The following is a 25,527-nucleotide window of genomic DNA, read 5'->3' as shown; positions in this document are numbered from 1 at the left end:
AAAATGTTTTTATTCCACAGCAGGCATTTTGTGTTTTGTAAATAAAAATATATAAACATGGCAATGAATATAGAAAAATATTTATTTCATCTTTGAACATTACATTGGAAGATTACAGTATCTTTTATGATTGCATAATTTATTTACTATCAATTTATATACATGAGTGTCTTGTTATATCTGGTGTTACTGACATTTCGTGCACATAGCACGGAACGAAACCAGAAATTGTGCACATGATACCCTCTGAGAACATTCATGGACATTGGCTTTGTAGTTCATGTCCACGTTTTCAATGTCCATAGAGGGAATATCGCTTTCAGGGATCACCTAAAAGCAGGCCATGACATCTCTCAGTTTTCTCTCTGCTACATATCATATACATCGGCTGCGGTCGGCGAGATGCTTTGGATGCTTTAAAGCGGTTGATTGACCAATCAGGTTAAAGAAATTTTTACTCCTTTTATGCTGATTAGTCAATCAAACGCTTCAAAGCATCCAGAGCATCTCCCCGACCGTAATCATCATACATATGAGATATTATGATCATTTGATAACATGTGTGTGCATGTGCGTGTATGTGTGTGCGGTGCAAAAATTTAACAATTATGTCATTTTTTCTATATCTCTCACATCATAAAATAATTTCTACTTAAGTAAGATAATTCCTCCCCCGTGAGTTTGTATTTTTTTATACAATGCTTTGTTTACAGTGATTTTCCCTTATTACTTTCTATAATACAAATGTATTTGGAAATCTCGAACCAGACGCTCGTATGCGCGAGGTTCTTCGCGATATACGATTTCGAATTCGAATATATTTTCGAATGTGTATTTTTTTTATTTTTTTTACAAATATGCCATCATAGGAAAAACTTAATTTATTGGTACGTCGATCTTGTCTCGAATTACTGCTCGTAATATTGCTAGTCTTATTATTATAATTGTTCGCAGAGATAACCTCTTTATTCTATATTGATATTGATAAGTATTTTGGCATTTTGTGATAAAAATATTCATAATCATCGAATTATTAAAATGAATTTATATATATATACTTATATATATATATATATATATATATATATACACTTATTTACGTACCTTTTTTTATTATTGTTTTTAAATATGAATATATGTGTATTGATATCACACACACGAATTATATAAAATATAAAATTATAGATTGTTTCTTTTTGTATGTTGGGAAATAGAAAATATTACATATTATAGAAAATATAATTTTTTTTTATATGTCTACATATATATTTTTATATATCTATCTATTACACAATTCATATATTGAAATTCAATTTATTAAAATTTCTATTGCAAGCTACTTTAAAAGTTAATTGTGTTAATATCCTAAATCTTAAACAATGTTATAATGTTATTAGATCATTCTACAATCCTTATCAGCAATGAATGAAGAAACAAATATAGATGTATCCTATTTGAGTTGTGATGTAAATGGCACAAAATATATTTACAAAATTGCGCCATATTCAATGGACATGATAAAAGATACAACCTTTAGTGAGGAGCAAAATACAGATAATATTATGAAGGAAACTAAGCTGGAAAATGAAGAAGAGTTAATTTCTTTGGTTTATTTGAATGGACAAGTATATACGTTTCAAAATGGAGCACTTCAGTTGGATACAAATCAGATTATAGAACAGACAGATTTTCATGAAAAAGCACTCTTAACGTCAAAGAATATGGAAAATTGCGAGAATGAATGTATCACTAATGGAAATATAGTAGTTAAAGATACATATGAACATTCTGAGGAACAATATGAAGTTGCTGCAGAAGAAACAAGGAAAGACTTTGTTATAGAAGATGATAATGTTAATATTGATGATTTTATAGAAATTGTAACTGCTTTTAAATGCAAGATATGTGCTTACATAACTCAAAATAAATTTCAATTATTAAATCATATTCAAAAAATACATTTAAATTCTACTATGGATATTGAGGTAAATCTCTAAATTAAAAACTGATTCATAATTTTAATAAAGACAATAAATTTATAATGCAATATTATTTCTTTTTATACATATACAGCCAAAAGAAGAATCTAAAAATACGAATGAAGTAAGAATAGTTTACATGTGTGCGGAATGTTCCAACTGTTTTCCTTCTTTTGAGGATTGTAGAGAACACATGATTAATGTAACCATCTCAAACTGAATTTTTTGAAATGTAATTTATTTTTATCTAGATATGATAAAATATGTTTCTTTTAGGATCATCAATTAACAGATATTGGAAGCGATGAAGCAGGAAAAGAAAATTTAACCGGTCTGACGAACCCTGACTTAATAACTGAACATGTAGACCAATCTAGCGAAAATAATGAAGTAGATCATCCAGTAAAAATTCCAAAAACATTAAGCTTAGAATATACGCGTAATAAGAAAATGAAAGAATTAACAGAAAGAAATGTGAAGTATGTTATTTTGTAAGAAATATATTTTATAGAGATATGTCCTTTTATATTTATTTTGTTTGAACTTATGTAATCTTTGCAAGGTGTTTGTATCAGAGTTGTCCATATAAATTCGCCTCGGAAGAAATTATGCAGCAACATATTCTATGTCACACAGAATCTGAAACTACGACAAAATTTAAATGCAGTGTATGTAGAGATATAAAATTTACGAAGTGGCGCCAATGTAGTTTACATTTGTGGAAAAAGCATCAAATTGGTTTGTACATAAAACAAAAAAATAAACAGTGTATAAGTAGTTAAAAAAAATTTATATTAATAAAATTATTTTTATTTAGATGTAGGTCTGTTTACTTGTAAAATATGTGAAGCTTACAAAAGCGCTAGTATGGTAAAACTTTTAACACACATGAGAGTGCATAGTGATACTCGTGATTACGAATGCCCCGATTGTGGGAAATGTTTCAAGCAAGCTAGTCAATTGCGCAATCATCGTGTAATGCATTTAGATCGCAAAACCTTAGAAGGTACTCGATGGTATACTTCTAAGAAATGCGACATGTGTGGTAAAACCTATGCAAATTCAAAATGTTTAAAGAATCACATTCAAGCCGTGCACTCGAAGCTACGTCCTTATGTTTGCAATGTTTGTGGTCACTCTAGCGCCAGGAAAGCGATGTTGCAAATGCATTTACGTCAACATACAGGAGATAAACCTTTCAGATGCGAAATTTGTGAATATAGAACTGGAGACCATAACTCATTACGACGGCATATTATGCAACATACGGGTAAGTAGTATACTGAAAATAGATTAACTGTATATAATTATTGCATATACACTTACTATATGCTTAAAGTGCAATTTGATTTTTTACCACAGGATTTCGACCTTATAAATGTCCACATTGTTCATACACTGCAATACAAAGTAGTAGTTATAAAAATCATTTAAAATCAAGGCATCCTCTACTCTCTGGCTTATTTACATGCGATCTATGTCCTTTTAAAACAGTGAAAAATGAAAGCTATTTTCAACATGTACGAGATCATGAAAAGGGTTTAATAAAATCTAATATGCAGAAAAAAGGTAACACTAAAAATTTGCTAAACTGCATGCATGTACTCTCTTTATAATTTGATGAATCTTTATTTAAATTTCTTTATTACTTTACAGATAATGAGAATGTAGAAGTCTTTCCCGGTAACATTGCGGCAGCGCAATTAGTTTACAGCTGTCTGGGTGCCTTTTCAAAAGATGGGGATACGTTAGAAGCTAATTTGATGTCTTCCTCAACATCTGCTGATGGTACTTCGCAAACAATCACGATACAAATACCATCAAAACATCTCGAGGGTTCATTATCAGCAAGAGAAAGTTTAAGCAAAACTAATTCTACAATTGAGCAAGAAGATGACGAGACGATGCATTGCTTCTTAAAAATTCCTAGAGAAGAAGAAGAAAGCATAGATACTGGTGGTATTACAATACCTGCAGAACCTGAGGAAAGAAGTGTGAGGAACATTAATATTGAAGACACCAGCATGACAACTAGTGATATTGAAGAAACAAATGTGACAACTATCGATATAGATGCATGAAATTATGTAAATAATAATAAATTAATAATTAATGTCAAATTAATAAAATGATCTTCAAAACCATTATTTTTTTGTGTTAAAGATTTTAATTTATTTTATCAGATATATCATATTCTTGTTCTTTTTCTGCAGTAAACATTAGATATTAAAATTAAAATAAAAATTAAAAATCAAACTTGGCAATAAATCTGTCCATAATTTTATAAAATCTTAAATATTACAGTTTTAAAGCATATAGTATCATAAAGTATGCTTTTATTTGTAAGTATATTTATTAATAATTAAAATTATGAAAGTACTCTACTACATAAAAAATGTAAATTAATAATCTGAAAGTTATAAAATGTAAATTACATTATTCTTTCGAGTATTTCATTTTACAGTAGAATTAAAATATTTTTGAATGAACGAAAATGTAATAAGATTTTGATTCTGATAAAACAAGGTAAAAACAACTGATATAACTGAAATGTAAATTGAGAGTTTTTTTTTCTTCATTCTTCTTTTAAATTATATTCTGGCCAATTCACCATAATAAGCTGTACAAGCTGTAAACCTGCCATTGAGCATATTTTGCTGAAGTTCCACCTTACCATACTTTTCAGCTAATTTGATAATCTGTAATTTCATTTATATCTTTGATTAACATACAGCAAAAAGGATACCTTTTTTATATATTCAAGTACAAGCTATAGTATAATTTCAATTAAATTACTAATTATAATTGAAATTGTTTACCTGTAGAGGATCTGAATTTCTGGGTAAGTAATAGGCCACATGTTCCGTAATTTCCTTAGCTGCTTTAAATACATTTATCCCACCAACGGGAGGCATGATATCTTCAAGATTGAACACTTTTCTTTTTATATAATCAGGACCACCCCACGGGGGACTTAAAAATACAACATCCGCCACCAATTGTGGTGCTAACTGCAGGAAATCTCCAGTAATAAATTCTATTCTGTCATCTACACCATAAATTCCTGCATTATGTCGAGCAATCTTAATTTTATTGGGATCAATGTCTATTGCGATCACTGTAAAACACAATTTATAAATTTTTGTTTATCTTTGTAGATCTTTATGTAATATAAACATACCTCTTTCACATGTAAATGCAAATTGAATAGAATTACTGCCTGCACCACAAAATGCATCAATGATTGTATCACATCTGCATCTTTCTGCTATGTTTTTTGCTATTTCTTCTGGTGTTACAGAAAACCAACTTTCTACAAAATATATAATATTATCACCTCATACGCACAAAAAATGTAATTTTTAAAAAATATATATAGAATGCTTACCACGATCTAATTTAATTCCATCTTCATATCTGCTAAAGAGACCAAATCGTTTGATATAATATTTCCATAGTTTATAGTCATTTGCTATTTCCTTTGGGAGGATTTTGTTTAATCTTTTAACCTGCTTCTTCTTCTTTTTCTTCTGCATTTTTTTTACACTATCTTCGTCGTCAGAACTTGATGTGAATGTAGCTTGTGCTTTTGCGTAGGAACCTTTGTCACTAGACTGTACATCAATTTCTGCAGGTACCGATGATAAATCACAGGATAAATACTTGTTTGTCTATAATGAGAAACAAAGTACTTGAAGTATCAATAATAACTAACTTATAAATCACATAATCATTGCACATGTTAAGCGGCGCGTGCGCGCACGTGGTTGTCTTACAATGAGTCTGTTCTCTATAGCTGAACTGGCAACACTGTGCTACACTAGTTCAGAGGCTATCCTTTTTACTCTACATTGGGAGAAAAAGGATAACCTCTGAACGAGTGCAGCCAGTTCAGCTATAAAGAACAGACCTAATATAATTGAGACATACATTTCACAGAGGTCGTTTTTCAAAAAGAGACACAATTGAAACTGTATTATTTCATTCTTGATTGCCGAATGTAAACAAGGATGAAATGATTCATTGTCCTCTGTGTTGCTTACTGAACAACAGAAATATACATGTACGAAATATTGATATAATAAATTATAAAAAATTAATATTGTATTATATATAAGCTAATTATTTAAATACTTATATTGCATAGTTGAAAATTTCAGTGTTTTCCAATTTAATATATATAATATTTTTATAATCTCTAATACTCTTTCAGAAACTATGTATGTCCTTTTAGCCTCTATCATAACTAGACATATATTTGCAAATCTAGATACATTAAAAAAATAAACAATCAAAACTTATTTTACACTTAAAAGTATAAAAAACAAAAAATATATCAAATAACTTTTACCTTATTTGTAGATTTGGTAATCATTTCTACATCATGAAAAGTAGTTTTGTGCGTAGTTTTTAATCGTTTAAGTTCTGCCATTAATTGAAAACTTTGCCGTCTAATATTACGTTTCCGATAAACAACTTCGCCTTGCAATTTTTTTTGGCTTTCATCTTCACTTAATATACCATAACCCATTAATGAGAAAGCTTTTTTCACAGTTTCTAAGCCATCTTCATTATCATTACAGTTATCCTCATGACTAAATAACAGAGAAAAATGAAAAATAAAGATTCATTGTATTTTGTAAAAAAATTATTATTACTGCTATATAGTTCTTGTTTTATTATTAAGTACATACCTTTGTTGAACTTTTTCATGAAATTCATCCCGTCCATCAGAAGACTTTTGTTGATGATTATTATTGAAATTATTATTGGAAGATACTATTTCTGCTTTGGTTTCTGTAATTGTTGAAACTTGAACATGAGTAATCTGTTGCTGTTTTTCACATGGTTTTTCTTCCTCAACTATATCAATAGACTCACTTTCTTCTGTCTTTATTTTTAGATTTCTCATAAGCATACCCACTGAATCTATAATTAGCCTTTGTGTTTTCGATTTATTAGATTTTAAATATGATGCATTATTTCTTTTTGTGTTTTTATTTCCAGATGAATTTACTTTACTTGATGTAATTTGGTCAAACTGTACAACATCCGTGTTCTTGTCCCTTCGATTTTTGCGGATACCAATCCCTGAAACTTCCTTGCTATCTATATTTTCTTGTTGGAGAGTTACATTATCTTGTTGAACTATAATTGAATTTTCAATTGGTTCATTTAATATGTTAAAATATAATTGATCACAATCTGTATTGTGCTCTTTTTTATAATTAGCTATGAATACTTCATAATTTTTTTGATATTGCATCTGAAAATTTTCTTTCCACAGATGTTGCCAATATTTATCATTATCTTCCACTGAAAATTCATTTTCTTGATCAGAACTGCTACTGGTTATACTACTCTCAATGGAACTTGTAACAGAAGTAATGAGACTAGACGAATGAACAGAATTGGAATCGCAACTAGAACTAGTTAATGTCATTTTGGTAACATTTGTCATGGAATCAGAAGTCGCATTTGTTTTTGCTATCGAACCACTAATAGAGTCGCATCTCGTTAATAATCTCTCATCTTCTGCATTAGAGTGTTGATTATAATTTTCTTCTATACTGAATGGACTTAAAGGATTCCAGCCATCGGCATCTTCTGGTGATATCTCGAAATTGATAATTTTCTTCCTATTTTCATCTGCATCTTTGTCATTAACTTCTTGTCTACCCATTTGTTCAAATGAGAAACTAGTATTCGAGGAAGATATTGCTGCTAATTTTAATTCGCCATCACTTGAGTTACTTTTATTGAAAATTCCTGCAAAGTTAGAACGTAAAAGTTCGCAGTTTTTGTGCGCTTGATTCGGGAAGCATGTATTTTGCTCAAAATATTTTTCTATGACTACTTCATTAATTTCAGCATCCTGTGACTTTTCATCTTCCGTTATACACGTATCATTCTGAAAATAACCAGGATTGATATAATCTGCATATTTTTCGATCCAAGATGCCCAGATTAACTGCTCTCCATTTTTAGCCCAAAATTTGTCCCATGCTATATCCATTGTACTCTTATTATTTCCATAATATGCAGAATAAGGGTAGTTATAAGAATCGCAATCATATTGCATAAAAGAAATGAGATCTTTGTTGTGCACTTCTTCATTTGACATAGTAATACTATCCGATAAACTTTGTGCCATTGATTCCTTGTCATCTAAATAATACAAAATATATTTGTTCTTTTAATTAAATGGATTATAAAATTTAAAATAGTCTTTTAAAGGTTTCTGATAATGCAATTACCTGGTATTTGTTGATATTCAGTTACCATATCTACATTTTCATAATTGTTTTCAATTTCAGTCTCTGCAGTTTGAAAAGTCTTTCCATAGGATGCTACAAGATTCTGTATACTTTTTGCTTCATGCTGATCATGATATTCAGAGAGATCTGCACCAGAATCTGACTGATGTAAACCCAGTTTTTGGGTCAAGGAATGTGCAGTTGGCCAGTGAGCAGAGTCACGTACAGAATCATGTTCATCTGTAGAGTAATTGTTATCTGTGTGAGATGCACTGCAATAACAACTTACTGGTTCTTCCTATATCAAAGAATTGACAATTAATATAAAACAGTAAATATAATAAATGTTAATTGCCTATTTGTTATATTGTATATACATGTTAATAAAAGACAAGCTATCATACATCATGTTTTTCTATGGATTGTGTCTCAATTGCAGATTCTTTGTAAAGATCCAACATCTCTCCGACATAATCTCCATCAATATCTTCCCCTTCGCTGGCATCTTCTGAAGCTAATACTGTATAAACTTCAGGGCTCCTAAAATGAACAATAATATATATAAAATACAAATTGTAATAGATATATTCACACATATATACTTATAAAATTGTTTTCTATATATTATAAATTAATATAAAATTATGAATAGAAATTTATCTCATATAGTTTAAAGTGAGCTTAAAAATTACAAATCATTTAATATAAAAATATATTTCCCAAGCGTTGCGTGTGTGTAGAGGTAATTTTAAATTCTTCTTTCTTTCTGTAACAACTGCATGATAGATAATATTGCAATTTGATAAGATTTTGTAAAATTTATTCATGAATAAAATAAAAGACAAATTATCAATTAAATGTTTTACATTTTTAAGAATTCATCATTTTCTAAATTCTATAAAATTTTGTCAAATTATAATATGATAGTATGATGCGTTACATGATTACCATTAAAAACATGGAAAAAAAGGAGAGTTTGATAGAACGATTATCTTATTGATTTCTGAATTTTAATTATTCATAAAGCGATATAAGAAAATAGTATTCGAAAAATTGACCGCGAAATCTTACTTATCGCGATGAAAGAGTGGGTGTCAAGGTTAAATCATGTTTTACACCACTGATCAATAAGCGGGTTAATACTTTACAGAGTCTCGCGTGTCTAATAATTATATGTGGATGCACCAAATATTTTGCTTTCAAAAGAGCCAATAAGTCGCTGAGGAAAAGGTCAGGCACAATCGACTTCGAGAAGCACACACGCTTACTTACCGGATAAATACTCTACTGCAAAGACAATAAATGTAATCATCGGGATCGGAGGACTCCTGATCCGCGATGTATATTTCGGCTAAGGGTTCCCAAAGATTATCGCACATCCCGAAGACGGAGTCCTCTCAGTCTCTCATCAATTATCCTCAATCGTCACAAATGCAACATGCCTCATGCCCAAATTTTCACGACCACCGCCGCGCGAAAACAACCCACCAATTTCTTTGACGATACAACATCGCGAGGTTGATTAATCCTTGGTAGGCCTGTCTGCCTTAAGGCCCATTCATACGCATGTACAAGCAGAGAGACTATCAATCCATGTGTCTAGTACGATGAACGCAGCATCCTGTGAATTAAACATATGATTCATTGATTTCTTTCAATGCATCAGGTGATCATTCATTAAAGTTTAAGTCTTTAATATTTTACTTGTCAATGGCTGCGGTCAAGATTGCACTATAAATGCTCCGAAACATCATTCTATCTTTATTCTCATGGAATGTAGAACAAAGATAGAATGATGTTTCAAAGCATCCAGAGCGTCTTCCCGACCGCAGCCAATACAACAGATGTTTGGCGCACTGATTGGTTGTTAGCGCCATTATAACTGTTGTCTGTGGATAAACCTTTAACTTTACGCAATTTTATACTACCATCATGCCAATTATCGCAATTATCAACGATCGGTTATGTTAAAATCCTCCCATGGAATTGTGAAATTTTACATGAGACGGGCTATCTTTGATAGTATTTTATCTATGCTTGATTATTATTTTTTATTTTGTAACGTTGATTATGAAGCATATATGTAATGAAGTTTTTCAAATTGTCCCATTCATAAAATTTTTACTCTTTCATAATTTTTTATTTGTAAATACAAGTATCATAAGAAATTAATTAAATTTAATATTTTTTTCGATAGCGACTATATCAATTTTGTTCTATGACATGATAAGTTTCTATTCATATTAACAAATGTATTAATATTTATCCGTGCATTAACACATTTGTATATTTTAGCACAAATAATTTGCGACTTTCTAAACATTGATTTGCGAGATACCAGAATAATTTTGATATAATAAAATGAAAATTATCGACGTATACGAAACCTTTCTACCGGAACCTGGCGCCATCTGGAGCAAGTTTTCAATTCTAGTCCATTTCTACTTTGAAGCGCGCGTCACACATCTTTCTTCTGTCTCTGAAAAATTTAGTGAAAATTTACATTCTTTGTGAAAATAATAAGTTTCTTGTTTTGTTGAGTAAAGCATTAATGAATATTACAAAAAGGGAATCATAATCAAGCTTGGATGGGTATGTGATTTTCATTATATTAACTTTTTTCAGTACTAACAGATACTCGACATATCTATCTTTAATCTGAAATTGTCGATTGTTGTCGATGCGCGTTGACTAATTAAAAGGATTAAAATAATAATTATCTTTCGAAATCTTTTAAATTTCGTTAAATATTTGAAACAAAATATATCCAATAATACCGTAAAATATATAACAGTCATGTCTGAATTTTTTAACAATATATGCGACCCATTTAGAAATATTATCTTGATATTGTTATTGCATAAAAACATCTTCATGTAATAAATTTAATCACGCGTTTCTTTGTTCCAGATGAAAGATAGCCAACGAAAATTCATATATTGCGATATCGATTATTCGGTCTAGCATCTGTGCATCGATACAATGAACGGGCGGGAAAATTATTTGTCGGAATACCCGACAGATAACGCTATCTCGCGGGATGCTGCAAAGTCTCGCTCGCGTGAACGGAGCAATGGCGTAGGCGGTGATCCATGTGATAAATTAATTTTTATTACTTCGTGGGTGGCGGCTCTTTCTATTGGTCGCCGATCGGGTACCTCCTACTTCGCACAATGCACCGGGACCCTCTCCAGCTTTATTTCGCGCAACGACGGTGATAGAACGGCATACCATTTGTCTCGTCTTAAGACGAAACAAAACTCAACGAGGGAACCAATCGCGATATTGCCGCGCAGATTGGGAATTGCATGCGGCGGCGACCGGCCGGGAAGGATATTCATGCAAGGGTGTATTACACAGGTATTTCTCCGCATGAATCGGTGAGTCACGCATGATTAAATTTATTTATGCGATTGCCCGTACAAAATTTACGATCAATCGGAGCGTTAACGATATTTAACGTGCCTCGGATACAACTGTAAGGAACAGCAAGAAAAGCAAACCGTAATTGCCATCGCGAAAAGTCGTAGGTTAATGATAGTAATCATTATTAATAATAATTGTGTAGATAATTATTATAATACTGCTTAAGCGAACATCCATGAGTCAATGACAAAAGCAAAAAGATGCGTAAATTATCAATTTACGTTCATGAACGTGACACAGTCAAGCTTATATTTTTCAAAAAAATGCATCTGGAAAATAATAAAAAGTATTTTTGTAAGAAAGTGATAAACTGTATGCTCGAATTATACGCACTTTCCACGCACGTATATTGAAGTCATTGACACACGCATTGAAATCACCAAGCAATCCGCGGTTTTATACGTTATTCGTATTTCCTTTTACATGTCTTTTTATTAATAATCTATAGTTATGTTATAATTATCGTGCAAGTTTCCCCCAAATATCTGATTTGATATAATTTCATGTTATAATTCTATTCTAAATATTACATTAATATGTTGTGCTAAAACGATCTGAAACGAAGCAACAAAATCTGTCGTATTAAGAAAAGAATTGCATTCAAATTTTATGATAGATGTTACTTTGAATTATAATAACCAATATACATAATTCATATTTTTAGATCTGCATTTATAAATCTTAAAGAATAGCGGAAAAGATATAAAAAATTAAAAATATTGACTTGTAACGACATTTCGTAACTGTATTTGCGATCATAGCGTGAACATTTGCAGTTTCAAGTTGTAATCACGATTGCGTTTACTCAAAGCCGCACCTGTGGTAGCCGGTTGTGTAGTAGGTCGTGCGGAAAAAAGATGCACAAGCAATAAAGTACCCTAGTATACGATGTGGTAGTGCTTTCTTCGATTACGTTTACGAGGTGGCTGACTGCTAAAGTTACGCGAATCACCGTTAAACGTTACACTGCACGCTATGTTTTACAGTGTCAACGCAATTCCTGCATCTAAACTTTACTCCCCTTTGACTTAATCTAATAAGATACAATATAAGCTGTGATATTTGTCAGATTATTTCGCCAAAAACTTGCACAGTAGGCAAATATCTGATTTTTAGCAGAATTTGTGTAATATTTTTAGAGATTGAATATAAAATATAGAAACAATTACCGGGCTGACGAAATGATTCTTTTAACATCTCAAGAGATGATATTAATAGAATTAACTTTGTGTATGTGTGGGGGGGGTGTCATGATCATGACGTATCATAATGTATTTACTAAATTATATAATTCAGATTGTCAAAAATGTGATGAGAGTGGAATCTCTATACGAATATGTTGAAATACAAATTTATATCTTATCGTACTTTTGAATGTAGCTTGCTAGAAACTTTCTATTTGATACATAATTAATTCTTTCTATCACGACTTACGAATTATATAAATATTTAAAGAATCGTGCATACTATATATAGTGTATATCATACTATATATCAAACTATATATAATATGCATGATTCTTCAAATATTTACATGGTCATTTGTAAATCGTGATAAAAAGAAATAATTTTGTGTGTGTGTGTGTGTGTGTGTGTGTGTGTGTGTATGTATATACACACACACACACAAAATAGATTGAGATAGAGATTAATGAAATACAACATTAATAAGCTTAAACTGATTACTAAATATTTCATTTTGTTTTCTAATAAATCATCACCAATTCGAATGCCAATTTGAAGACTATGTATAGTTTGATTATCAATTTAGTAATACCACTAATATATAAAAATATTATAAATTTTCCTACGATTTATATCTTATTTTCAACTTGAGACTTCTCGATATATCATCGTCTCTAGATCCTTTCCATTTTTTATACGCAAGATTCTCTTATTCGCGCAGGACGAATCAATGTCTTCATGCGGTAAAAAAATTTAGCGATTCTGCAATTTTCCAACAGAATCGCGACATTATAGAGCGAAATAACATTCTCTGTCGCGAATCTGCATAAGATACCGGATCGAGCAAAAGGAGGGTTGTGTATGGAATTAGAAGGAGAGGGAAGCGTGCATACGTGTGTCGTCTCTTCGGTCGCGGGAGAATCGCGGCTCCTCGCGAGAGGATCAGGTTGTAACTGGATGGTGGTGGAGAGAGACGAATGCAAAGCGGATAGACGGCGCGAGACAAAGTACGAAACAAACAGCTAGAATGACGGAGAGGAACGAGCGCGCGAGAACGAGCGAGAGGGAAACAGCTGTACCGTGTTACCTCCACCGTGGTGCAGAGACGGATGCTGCGTTGAGTCCATGAGGAATAGTGGGGGGAGGAGAAAGAGAGGGGAGGAAGAGAGATAGACGGGAAGGAGCGAGAGCGAAGCAGCGAGAAAGAGATGAGCGTGAGAGAGATCGATCGGCGAGGTGTGAGGAAGACGGCGCGCTCGCAAGAAGGCCGCGGTAGTCTTTCTCAGCTGGCTAGGTGAGATAAGGATGAGACGGACAAACGGATTGACGAAGGTGCCTAAGGTAGGGGATACTGGGGGATACTCAGTCTGGCGGCCACGTGCTACACGAGCGCACGCCCCGAGCCGGCCGGCGGTCCAGCCAGCCATCCACGACGCCGTCCTCTTCTTCTTCGTCCCCGTATCATCCCGCGCGTTTCCTCCCGTTCCTCCCATCCATCCAGTTTATTTCATCTCTTTTTTTTATTCAACTTGTGACGGAAATCGTCGAAAAGTCGCGCGACGTAGTCTCGAGCGCGAGCAAGCACGCGATCGGTGTGATTCTCCAGCGTACGTTCTGAAAGATTGAAGAGCACAGTGATATCGAAGAAAGATTCGAAAAAAAAGAACACTTGGTTTTTTGTGATATTAGTCGATCATCTGATGCGCGGCGAGTATCTTTGTACCTTGATCCTTTCCGACAGACGATTACGATTTTTCTCTGTCGAGGGATATTTTTCACGCGAGTGTACATCGGTTTGGTGTAATAACGTTACCGCGACGAAACGACTGCGCACCGTTTAATAATACAGTGCGTAGATGAAGAACGTGCGCCAATGTGTGTTTTCTGTGTTGGAAAAGAGCAAACGACTGATAATGCGTATTGTCGCGACGGACTGACGCGCTTATAAGCGCGACAGTGCGAAGAATTGACTGAACGAAGGATTTATATTAAGGAGTGTGTGCGTTTTGAGAAGAAAAGGAATAAACAGAAATAGTGGAGAATTTTGGTCAGGTATGTGTTGCATACAGATTTTTCCCATTCACACAATCGGAAATTCACTAGTCGGAGTTATAGGCGGATCTAGCCTTAAGAAAGAAAATCCTTTTACCCTTTTTTTGAAAAGAGAATCATGAAAACATTCACAAAAATATGTTGTTCCTATGCATCACGTATATTTATTTTCATATTTTTTTATTTATATATCTATTGTATATTCTCGAGCGAAACGAAAAATCTTATGGACTTTATAGTTCTATTCAGCTAATTAATATATTTCTGGAGAAAGAGAATAATTCCAACTTCTCGTCGCAGATCCGTTTATGATTAAAGCTCTTTTTTGTATTCACAATGTTATTATAATAATATTCGCTAATGATTATATAAAAACAATGATAATGAAATGTTTAAAAATTTGTATAATATGTATTCTATCGCATTTTTATTATTTTATTCATCTATATATTTTTTGTTTATATTTTTTAAACGATACCGCCTTTCCTATAATTTCTAAATGTTAAAAGTGAACATGGTGACTTATTGCTCAAACTCAATAGCTCTTTCTTCATTCGGATATTATCTTAATTATTCGATACGATTAAATTTTCACTGACATTCGATATAATCCTACTGGGAAATATTTTAGGGGCGTGCCACGTAAAAATAATCAAATTTATCGTTCCACTCGATTATTTATAATATAATTTTCTGTTATTTATAATATAATTTTATAATGTGAATACCGTGTTTTTTATTTCTCACATTTATCGAGCAGCAGTTGAGAATCGTGAGATTACACTCCTATAACGAATTTCAAACATATAGTGTCACTTGCCAATAGCGTAATCTCCTATATTCCAATCAATAAATAACAATATCTCTCGCGTGAGAAAGACCTTTTACTATACTATTCGTCGAGATGCTCGCCACTTTGACGCTTGATCAATTCCTTGTAATGAAATCGAATTACGGTTGCGAATCAACGATCAAGTGTCAGAAATTAACTGTAATTCAACTCATTACGTTAGACCTTTAAAGCGGAAATCTGTGCTATGAATAATTAGAGACTTAGAACTTTGTAATTACAATGTACGGCATGCCATATTTGACCTCAAATTCGCAAATGGAAATCCAATCCAATTGATTCAATCGGTGCTTGCGATTAATAATGCCCGTGATCGCGAACAATTGGTTGAACCAGCAGCCGGTGCCGTTACACGAAAAATCGATTCAGGTGATTCGCAGCGGTTATGATTAATTTGTCACGACTTAGAGAGAGAAAAGAGAGGGCGCACCAATTTTAACTGTCTGCAGCCGGTGATATCCATGTGACGTGCCGCTCACAACCGGTTCATTAAAGGTGCAGTCCGCTCGTCACTCATTGGCTGCCACGGCTTGGCAGCGATCGAGATGTTCGCGCGCCCGCCCGAAAAGGAGAAAAGGAGTAAAAAAAAGAAAAGAGAACGGCGCGTATATTATATACACGGGTGATGCTTTTGACGCGAGTGTGTTTCACCTTTCAATCATTATTATTGCGAGGATGAGCAGAGTCGGCCGCCGATCGCGATCACCGCGCGTATCTGTCAGAAGTGGAGAAAAAATATTGTCGGGCAATCCAATTATTAATAGCGGGATAGAGGAGTGGCTTTCGCAAGGCGAGAGGAATCGATAGAAGAAACGACGAATTAATGACGAAATCAACGGTGGGAGATCATTTGAAATCGTTATCGAGGAAATAAATAAGTGTGCTTCGATAGACATTTCAATAAATTGCCGCGCGAACTTTCGCGAATTGATATATAGGATATCACGACCGTTCATAGAAGGATATTTCGTAGGTTTGGAAAGGTCGTATTTCTCATGTGGGATCCAAGCCGATAATTAATTCATAACTCTCAGTTCCGATCGAGCGAACTTTGGATCCGTGATGGAATGCGATTAATGCTTTAACGTGACGCGATCGAAATATTGGTTTAAGTGTCAAATGTCAGATCTTGTCGCTCGTCGTCACGACGAATAAATTGCGGCCATTTAATACCCACGCGCGGTACCATTATTTCTCACGACAGCATCACTAATTACACTTGATACCTTATTTATTTTACAAATTAAATTCACAATCGATATTATGATCCGTCGGATTCATAATGAAACTATTCGCGCAGTCATTCATTAGATCGCGCGAGACGACCGTGCCGTGTTCACGTTTTTGTAGGAGAAGAAACGCTTCTCTTTCCGCTGATTTCTTCAAGGAAGATCGAGGACACGGTCCGCGTAAATATCGAGATGTGGAATTCTTACGTCGCCCGATGACAGCTGAAACATATCGGCGGTGACAGCGCGCTGATAATAATTTTCAGAGCGAAGGCGTTCTTCAGCTAATGAAATATGTGCTCGTTAGGCGCAGCTCGAAAATACAAATAGGAAAAACATCTGATGATATGGATGATCAGTAATTGTTAACTTCGAAGACCGTGTGTTTATCACGCGCGTTACAATTGCGTTACCGCTGACTCGCGCGTTAATCCGCGAAAACAAGGATTCATCAGAGCCGAAGCATGGCAGAGATATTCAGGTGGAACCGGTCTTCCGCAAGCATATACGGCTCTTAATTAATTTGTCATTAGTCAACGAAGAAAGAGGTGCGCAATAAAATTTATCGATGTTCGAAGTATTATCGGATTTCTTCCTTTGTCGCGAAGACGATCGATTATGTCAATTTTAATACATAGACGTCTGCGAAAACAGATATGTTAGCCCATCGAAAATAATTATTTGCGATGATTTTTTGATCGCGCGAATAAAAATCATATCGTTTTTATATCGGATGATAATTAATTATCCTTAAAGATCACATGTAGAGTATAATCTTACATCATATTATAAACTATATATTGAGATAAGTTATAAACAGGAAAATTCTTCCCTAGTTAGTACCCCCCAATTACGTTCTAGATATAAATAGATTATAATAGTCACTCTTGTTATGAATTAATTATTAGAAGATAAAAAACATCTCTATTGTTTCGGATATATCAAAGTTCATACTTTAGTTTCGAGTCATCAATCAATAATTAAAGAATTTTATATTTTATAAAGCTTCATTAATTATAAACTTTATGCTTGTTTGTCGATTGTTATTAATGTTTCGGATTAAATGTACCAGTTCTCCTTGATACACGCCGCTCCAACTCTGCGATATTATAATAATGTGTTACAACTTTAGTATAATCGTGGCACTATAAATTCGTAGCATTTAACGCAATCAAATGTGCTTCAATTATAACCCATGAATATTTAAAATCTCATATATTTAAAATCTCTGTTGCTACAGATTCCCGCATGTAACGCGATCATGTTGCAAGTATAATACTCCGTGATCGAATAGATTAACTCGCTGCCGTACCAATTACTGCGTTCTTAATCGTGGCTTTGCGATTGACTAATAAAATCTCAGTATCCTCAATTAACATTTACTTTCGAATCATATCTCGAAACTAGTCTAATTCTCTAAAATCGCGTTATTTTCCACAATTTATTCCATACATCATTCTTCAGATTAATTATGTAGAAATTTAAACTCCGAATTATTTTATAATTCGTATGAATATTGATTTTCTCGTATTTATGACATTCGCAGTCCCTTTTTGAGTTGCTTGGAGTTGCAACGCGCGAGTTTATCCTCAATAAATTGAAATTAAATCTCGGTAATCACACATACACGTACACACACACACACATACACATAGACGTGCACGTCGGTTGAATTTCCATGGTGCGCATGGCGAAAATTAATACGTGGCAGCCTCTGTAATTAGCTCTCGTATTTATGCGTCTCTCGCAGGGCGGGCTGCGTTAACATGGTAATGGCGTTACATCGTTGTAAACACGACATGTTATCTCGAGCGATACATACCTGAGGGTCTCGCGTCCGCCGATCGCGATTTCGGGAAGAGAACCGCGTTCTCTCGCTTTCACGCTCTGCGACCTGCCGCTCGTATTCTGGAATAATTATTATATGCCCCGCTGATATGCCGCCTCGCGCGTTTATTCACCGTAAAAATGTCGCCTTAATAGTGGGAGATATCGGTTAGTATATTCTCTTGGTGTTTCTGTTGCGGAAAGGCGGTATCCGGTATGTGTGCTCGACACAAATATCTTGTCTTATGCAGTGTATTAGTGAATAAATCGCCGAATTCAAACAAGAATATTTGTAATATATAATGCAAAAAATATTCAGTCTTGATTTTTATTGATTTCTCTCAAGAACTATTTGCGTTTTTCGCAGTGGCAAGCGCGACGATACGGAAAAAGTGCACAAAATGTTGGCTCCCTGCGACAAACGAGAAGACGGCAGGTCGAGTTATAGGCCAGGACGGCTGACACCGAGGGATTAAAGGACGTCGAATGGATGTGGGCGATTTATCGGGCTCGGCAGGATTGATAGGGAGCGGATCCATCTCGGTTGCGACGGGTGTTGGTATTATCGCCAACACGACATCCGCCACCCCAGGGTGGTGGACGCCTACGTCGACAATCACCTCGGCAGCGGCCAACACCGACGTGGTGAGTTCCTTTCTCCTTAATACAAATTTCTCTCTCTGTTCAATTATTAATTTCCGTAAAAATTCGTTTCCCGTCTTCGTGTTAAAAATCGAACAAAAAAGAGACGTTACGTAAGTAAAAAATTACTTTTTATATAAATTTTATATAAATTATAATTTAATTATTTAAAATATTTTTTGTTAAATGATATATGTATAATATTATTAGAGAAATGGTGAAAATTACTATTTTTACGTAATAAATATCTGTATATTAATAATATAGAATCAATCATCTAGGCAAGAAAGTCAAGAAAGTTCGTATGTCACATGGCATTTACTATAAATTACGATTCTTTTTATAATTCAAATATGATATTTCTGTGGCATTTAATGTTTAATCACGGGTTTTGCGAATTAATTAAATTACAGTGTCTCCCACAAACTGATCGGATTAAAGACCTGGGTCACGCGAGTTTCTTTTCGTTGTTTTAAACTCGACAGTTGATTAATATTTATATAGACTGTACTATTCTGGATAAATTGCGTCGTCTGAAATAATGAAATTTAGAGCACTGGAAAAGAAGAGAAGCAATGTCGTTCATGTTTTGTAAAAAAAATCACATTACGACATTTCTGCTCGTTATTGAACGTCGTTTGTGGCGACACTTTAATGAGACGATTCTCACGCGTGGGACGTGGGTGGGCGATGGAAAGGATTCATACGGATGTGTAGCGATGTAGATTATCCGTAAATCGTGCGAGAAGCAGCACGACCGCGGGAGCAACGCGTTATTTAGCATCGTCGATGTGTGGTGGTCTGTGGCCGCGGGGATTAGAACCGAGGTGACATAGCCGCGTCATCTGTTGGACGTTTAACCTTTTTTGCCTCCTACCTCGGCTTGCACGTCGCTGCTCCTCGCCATCATTTCCGCGAGAAATCATCAGCCCGTACCGAGCATACGTTCCTAGATTAATGAGATCGAAAGTCGTTTTCGAATACCTGCGCGTCGCTGTAGGCCGTTTTAGCGTTCACGACGATCAGAAGTACGTTCGTCTGTGATATTTACGTATAAAGGCCGTTGCGATGAATTTTACACCATAAGGAAAACGCGCGAAGAAAAGCGAACGTTCGCCTTCTCGCACTCGCGCGAAATTACACGGTACGCACGTTTACCGATATATATATTTTACACGGTAATATATGTCTCGATAATATACTATCGAAATATCTCACAATTTAGGTCATCGTGTGGAAATCTTGCTATATATGCATAAGCGTTTCGTAATCAAACCGATTTCATACGCGGTGCAATAAACCTGATGCCTAAATCCGATCAATTCATTCGACGCATAAATTCGCAAATCACGCATTTACTCCGCGTTACATATCTCGGAATGGCGAAGCGCCATTAAACGCAGATGTTTATCATCTGCGGCTCGAGCATGTGTAAAATGTTAGCCGGGTATAAAAAATACATTTATAAAAATCATGGCTCGTAAAGTAATCGAGCGAGAGACGTTCTGTCTGGTAGCGCGCGACGCCTGCCTGTTGAATGAGCGAGAAGAAACTCGAACACGATCTACGGAAAGATCCACGGAACCCAAGAATCAAACGCGTTGCGATCGCCTTCGATTATTCCCGCTCGTAACGCGCGCGATCAATTTCTCGTCGCGTTACGAAAGAGCGGTCGTTAACTTAGTTCACCCTTTTCGTGTGGGAATCGGAGCCCGCGCGAATCACATCCTCGCTCTTTGCACGCTCACCCGCGTCCACGTAGTACGTAGCTCACGCTACGCAGCGTGCACGGTCCTCTCATCTCTGCGTCGCCTTTCTCGCAACCAAGCTGAGGATGCGCGGCGGAGCTGTGCAATCCGGTAATGACTGGCTAACTAGGTTTTAATAGGAACGCGGTTTCTCGCAGTGAAACCCCTCTCGATCCTCGCGCAAACATGGCAAGAAAAGGCCCTTTTTTTCTCTCGCGCGACGTCACCGTCGAGGATCCTCCAGACTCCAGATGAAGCATCGCGCATTGATTACCGATTGCGGATCGCATAATTCGACGAGAGATCGAATCCGAGAATATATCCGATATTCTTGGATAATCTTACATTGAAACGAAAACTAGGGAAATAAACTCTTTTTTTATTGATAAATGAATTATTTTCAATTTAGAATCTAATGTGATGTATGAAATTCGAATGTCTAAATATACACGACGAAAAAAAACAGATTCGCCATTTTCAATTTTAATGATATAGAGAGCCATTATATATGCATATGCATATGCATAAAATGATATTGTAATAAAATGATAGCGTTGTGATAATGTTTCTAAAGCTTCAAAAAATATTATGACAGAAAGGCTTTAAAAGGATCTTTTTTTAATTTATTTTATCATGTAACATCACATTGCAAACTAGCATTTCATATTAATTTTTTACAGAGCCTAATATAACGAATATAATGTTTGTTCAGACGAGTACTTGATAAATTTTATGACTCTTTAGTCGGCGTTCAAGAAGTTTAATAATTAATTGGTACTTCAAGTAAATTAACATCTTATTATGAAATGCAATTAATCATATTTATATATTAATGAAAACAGAATATATTTTAAATATTTTTGTGATATTAAATTAATAAATATATTTTTCAATATATTTTTAAAAATAATTCAATTACGATTTCAATAATAGTGCTTTGTACTGAAATAGAAAGATCCAACATATATCATGGCTATCCCTATCACAGTGCTCCTCGTTGTTCCGTATTGATCTCGCGTTTCGAGAGCGTGCATTAGACCAGGATCGAGAATCCTTTCGTGATTGGCAGACATTGTACGGAAATCAGGCGCGATCGTCGGGCACATTCTGAACGTTCTCGGATCCCGAGCGTAACCACATATCGCATCTTTTTGTTGCAGATGAATCAGCTCTGCAGAGTTTGCGGAGAGCCGGCCGCGGGTTTTCACTTCGGGGCCTTCACGTGCGAAGGCTGCAAGGTCAGTATCTTCGCACCGCCATTCTTCCACGGCTATTCATCCGTGTCGTTATTCTCTGTATAATAAAATGAAAAAGAAAAAGAAGAAAAAAAAAGACGACCCGCGATTATTACGTTTCTCGCGCGACGCGAGATACTTACGTTTGAAATTACGTAAATCGCGTAGAATCACAGCGAGACAAAGAGTAATAGTGTCACAGACGCGATTGTCTTTTGTAAATCAGACTGTCGACGATAGTTCATGATGCAAAGGTATCCCGATGCTAAAATTAGTCACCCGTAATTTACCGTTAAATTAAAAGTCGTCGAAACAGTTCGTTCTTCGAAGGTTTAATTATGTCTCACGGATGCGCTTGCTTTTACTGTAGCTTGCAAACTTTCCGACAGTTGAATCTAGTTTTTTTACTAATGGATAATTGAATGTTTTATTTCGATGTGTTTCTCCCTGCACATCTGGTATGTAATCGAGCGAAAGTGCAAATCGTTAATCGATTGCCATTCATCAATGTGCGCATCTTTCGCTTTCTGTTGCACAGTCCTTCTTCGGGCGTACTTATAACAATCTGGGCAGCATATCTGAATGCAAGAACGGCGGCGTCTGCGTGATCAACAAGAAGAATCGTACCGCCTGCAAAGCGTGTCGTTTGCGGAAGTGTCTGATGGTGGGCATGTCTAAGTCCGGCTCACGTTACGGCCGACGCTCCAATTGGTTCAAGATACATTGTCTGCTGCAAGAGCAGTCTCATCAGGCGCAAAACCGTCTGATCAAGGACCCGAAGTCCGCGTACGAGAAGGCGTTTGGCTCTTTGGACGCTGCGAATAACAACAACAATAACAACAACACCGAAAACGTAAGTAATACCAGCGCTAGCAGCGTCGTCGGCATCGTCACCACGGCGACCACTACGGCCAACAGTTACCATCACCATCTGCACCACCATCATCATCCGGACCGGTTGCCCAAGAGGGAAGACAGCGCGCTCAGGCCGCCGGATATGCCGGTGCAACTGAGGTCGCCGGAGATCCCACCAAGGACCAGCCAGGACGCGATTTTGAGGCCTGGTGATCTGCCGAGGGCTTCGCACGAAATGCTCAGGCCTGAAGTCTCGAGGTTTCCCATGTGGCGAGGACCGCCTTTGTTCCATCCAGCTCTCACACATATGCAACTGCTGAACACGCCATTCTTTCCCTTCCAGCAGGCACGCTTCATGGTACCTTACATGAATCAAATAAGTCCGCCGCAGATGGTGGCTAGTTTGTCAACCTCGTCTAGCGAGAATGTCAGCCCGCGATCGACCCCGTCTCCGACGAAAAGAAACGAGGAAAATCAAGAATATCGCGAGATTGACCGCGATGCCGAGAGTCGCGGCCAACGAGATCGATGTTTGAGGAGAGGATCGACAGAGATCGCATATGACAAGAGCCTAGCGTTTCTGCGATCTCTCGGACCGGAGCAGGAAGAACCGATGGATCTCAGCATGAAGGACACGCAGACAGATGGGCATGAAATGGCTGGTAGTATGGAAGAGGAAGAAGAAGAGAAGTCGAGTGACAGCGAGGACAATGAGCTTCTGCAAGATACCGGACCGCCCCTAGACCTCACACGAAAGACATGACCTCGGATATCAGACGATGCTCAATAGGTGTTTAATAGAAATTTGCTTCAATCGCGAAGAATTATCGTCGATGTCACTCGAAGTTCTCGAGGACGACTGAAAGAATAATGACGCAATATTGTACCAATGATGCTGATAAAGAGACGGAAGGCAGATCGCAGACTTGGTGGCGAAAGGGAAGAAAATAAACCTCCCGGAGGAAAAATGAAGATGGGTGGGAAAATAACGAAGAAGACGAAGAAAAAGCTAAAGAAAGGTGAAGTGAGGTGAAAAAGAGAATGGAGAAGAACGTGCGAGGTGCGGAGGGAGAGTGAGAGAAGGTACAGTTACATCGTAATAACGCGGCGAGCGAGAAGCACGGCCAAGTGTCAAAGGTGCCTTGGCACAAGAAACGAGAAGACGATCCGGGGTGGGGAAGAAGAGTAGCCGAATACGATTACGTTGGAACGACACGGGGGAAAAGCGGGAGAAGCGCGGGGGGAGAGTGTGCGGTCGGCCTAGATGTCGATGGAGAACAACAAGTGCCGCGCGTAGCCAGCCGGCATAAACGGCTTTATGATCGGTGATCGATGAAAATTGCTCAAGCCGCTCGGTATTAGTCCCTTTTGCCCAGCCGTATCTCGGCGACAGGTGAACGTCGACGGGACGAGTCGAGGACGCTCGCTCGTGACACGTCCTCTCTCGTCGAGGAAACGTACGACGGACGATTGTGCCTTACAAGCGGTGCCTTCTTTACAAGAAGAGTGTGCCGATAAGAAAAAAAAACAGTTTAACGCGATATATAACTATTCGCTGTGTATAGCGTGACGACACGCTCGGCGATGGCCAGTGAGTGCTTCGCGCGTGTTATCACGCCTATGAATTAATCGTTCGGCAGTATTCGAGGTCCGAACTTAACTGTTCGATCCACGCACGTGCTCGTTTATCCAAATGAAATTTGGCGAAATGAGTTCGATGTGATAGATCGAGTAAGATTGATTCGGGCATCGAATAGATTGTGATTCTACGCGTGAATTTCGAGTACTCTTAACTTAACTTATATTTTTTCGAGAGTCTCTTTTTTCGATAAACACAAGCGCGGCGAGATTGCAGTTGCGCTCAAGTACAAAAAAAAAGAAAGAAGGAGATGCATAGGAGATGTGGCAGCCACGACGCGGGCATCGTTTAAATGTCCGAGTCGAGAGTGCGACGTGAAATAAAGAATATTATATACCTGAATGTAACGCTGTTCATTAAATCCCTTCACACATGCTCATCGATCTTCCATCTTTCACGCGGGTACGTATACCGTTCCAAACTCGAGATGGTATTCGATTACTTTCGTCTCGCGCGTCTTTCAACATTTCTCGTCGCGCCGCTACGAAAGCGCGCGTTATAATATTATTACACATGCGCGCGTAAACGCGTATTATCGTACGTGCAATGTTATTTATCTAGCAATAAATTTGTCCGTCTTTGATATACTACGCAAAAAACTAT

At 36.2% G+C, this 25,527-nt stretch overlaps 3 protein-coding genes across 5 annotated transcripts; 2 read left to right on the top strand and 1 right to left on the bottom strand.

Annotated features, from left to right (window-relative positions):
* The first annotated feature begins 502 nt into the window (after window positions 1-502).
* LOC105255714 (zinc finger protein 572) lies at window positions 503-4,097 on the top strand. Of its 3 annotated transcripts, none has more exons than XM_025415045.1 (8): window positions 503-517; window positions 1,398-1,985; window positions 2,074-2,181; window positions 2,256-2,458; window positions 2,542-2,717; window positions 2,797-3,249; window positions 3,342-3,548; window positions 3,636-4,097. In XM_025415045.1, the coding sequence occupies exons 2-8, from the start codon at window positions 1,422-1,424 to the stop codon at window positions 4,058-4,060; spliced, it is 2,136 nt and encodes a 711-aa protein (XP_025270830.1). In that variant the 5' UTR covers window positions 503-517; window positions 1,398-1,421; the 3' UTR covers window positions 4,061-4,097. The 3 variants fall into 3 exon arrangements, with proteins under 3 accessions (XP_025270830.1, XP_025270829.1, XP_011263463.1); XM_025415044.1 differs by lacking the exon at window positions 503-517 and adding an exon at window positions 533-576; XM_011265161.3 differs by lacking the exon at window positions 503-517 and adding an exon at window positions 584-675.
* Window positions 4,098-4,421: 324 nt separating this feature from the next.
* LOC105255715 (trimethylguanosine synthase) lies at window positions 4,422-9,804 on the bottom strand. Its single transcript, XM_011265163.3, has 9 exons — window positions 9,509-9,804; window positions 8,641-8,776; window positions 8,237-8,534; window positions 6,674-8,147; window positions 6,331-6,574; window positions 5,368-5,650; window positions 5,161-5,292; window positions 4,799-5,097; window positions 4,422-4,678 (listed from the first exon to the last, which is right to left on the bottom strand). The coding sequence occupies exons 1-9, from the start codon at window positions 9,613-9,615 to the stop codon at window positions 4,571-4,573; spliced, it is 3,081 nt and encodes a 1,026-aa protein (XP_011263465.1). The 5' UTR covers window positions 9,616-9,804; the 3' UTR covers window positions 4,422-4,570.
* Window positions 9,805-14,226: 4,422 nt separating this feature from the next.
* LOC105255716 (zygotic gap protein knirps) lies at window positions 14,227-25,266 on the top strand. Its single transcript, XM_011265164.3, has 4 exons — window positions 14,227-14,899; window positions 19,173-19,450; window positions 22,356-22,433; window positions 22,969-25,266. The coding sequence occupies exons 2-4, from the start codon at window positions 19,292-19,294 to the stop codon at window positions 24,046-24,048; spliced, it is 1,317 nt and encodes a 438-aa protein (XP_011263466.1). The 5' UTR covers window positions 14,227-14,899; window positions 19,173-19,291; the 3' UTR covers window positions 24,049-25,266.
* Window positions 25,267-25,527: the final 261 nt, after the last annotated feature.

Source organism: Camponotus floridanus, unplaced genomic scaffold (genome assembly GCF_003227725.1).
Source record: "Camponotus floridanus strain SB8 unplaced genomic scaffold, Cflo_v7.5 scaffold95, whole genome shotgun sequence".
Lineage (NCBI taxonomy): Eukaryota > Metazoa > Arthropoda > Insecta > Hymenoptera > Formicidae > Camponotus > Camponotus floridanus.
Note: the sequence above shows the minus strand (reverse complement) of the source record. Positions and strands in the feature narration are given on the sequence as shown.

Coding starts and splice junctions, on each gene's coding strand:
- LOC105255714 (XM_025415044.1), top strand. Junction 1,986..2,073: donor ATTCTACTATGGATATTGAG/GTAAATCTCTAA, acceptor ATACATATACAG/CCAAAAGAAGAATCTAAAAA. Junction 2,182..2,255: donor GTAGAGAACACATGATTAAT/GTAACCATCTCA, acceptor TGTTTCTTTTAG/GATCATCAATTAACAGATAT.
- LOC105255715 (XM_011265163.3), bottom strand. CDS start 9,615: ATGTGCGATAATCTTTGGGAACCCTTAGCCGAAATATACATCGCGGAT. Junction 6,575..6,673: donor CATGAAAAAGTTCAACAAAG/GTATGTACTTAA, acceptor TCTGTTATTTAG/TCATGAGGATAACTGTAATG. Junction 4,679..4,798: donor GAAATTCAGATCCTCTACAG/GTAAACAATTTC, acceptor ATGAAATTACAG/ATTATCAAATTAGCTGAAAA.
- LOC105255716 (XM_011265164.3), top strand. CDS start 19,292: ATGGATGTGGGCGATTTATCGGGCTCGGCAGGATTGATAGGGAGCGGA. Junction 19,451..22,355: donor CAGCGGCCAACACCGACGTG/GTGAGTTCCTTT, acceptor TTTTTGTTGCAG/ATGAATCAGCTCTGCAGAGT. Junction 22,434..22,968: donor TCACGTGCGAAGGCTGCAAG/GTCAGTATCTTC, acceptor TCTGTTGCACAG/TCCTTCTTCGGGCGTACTTA.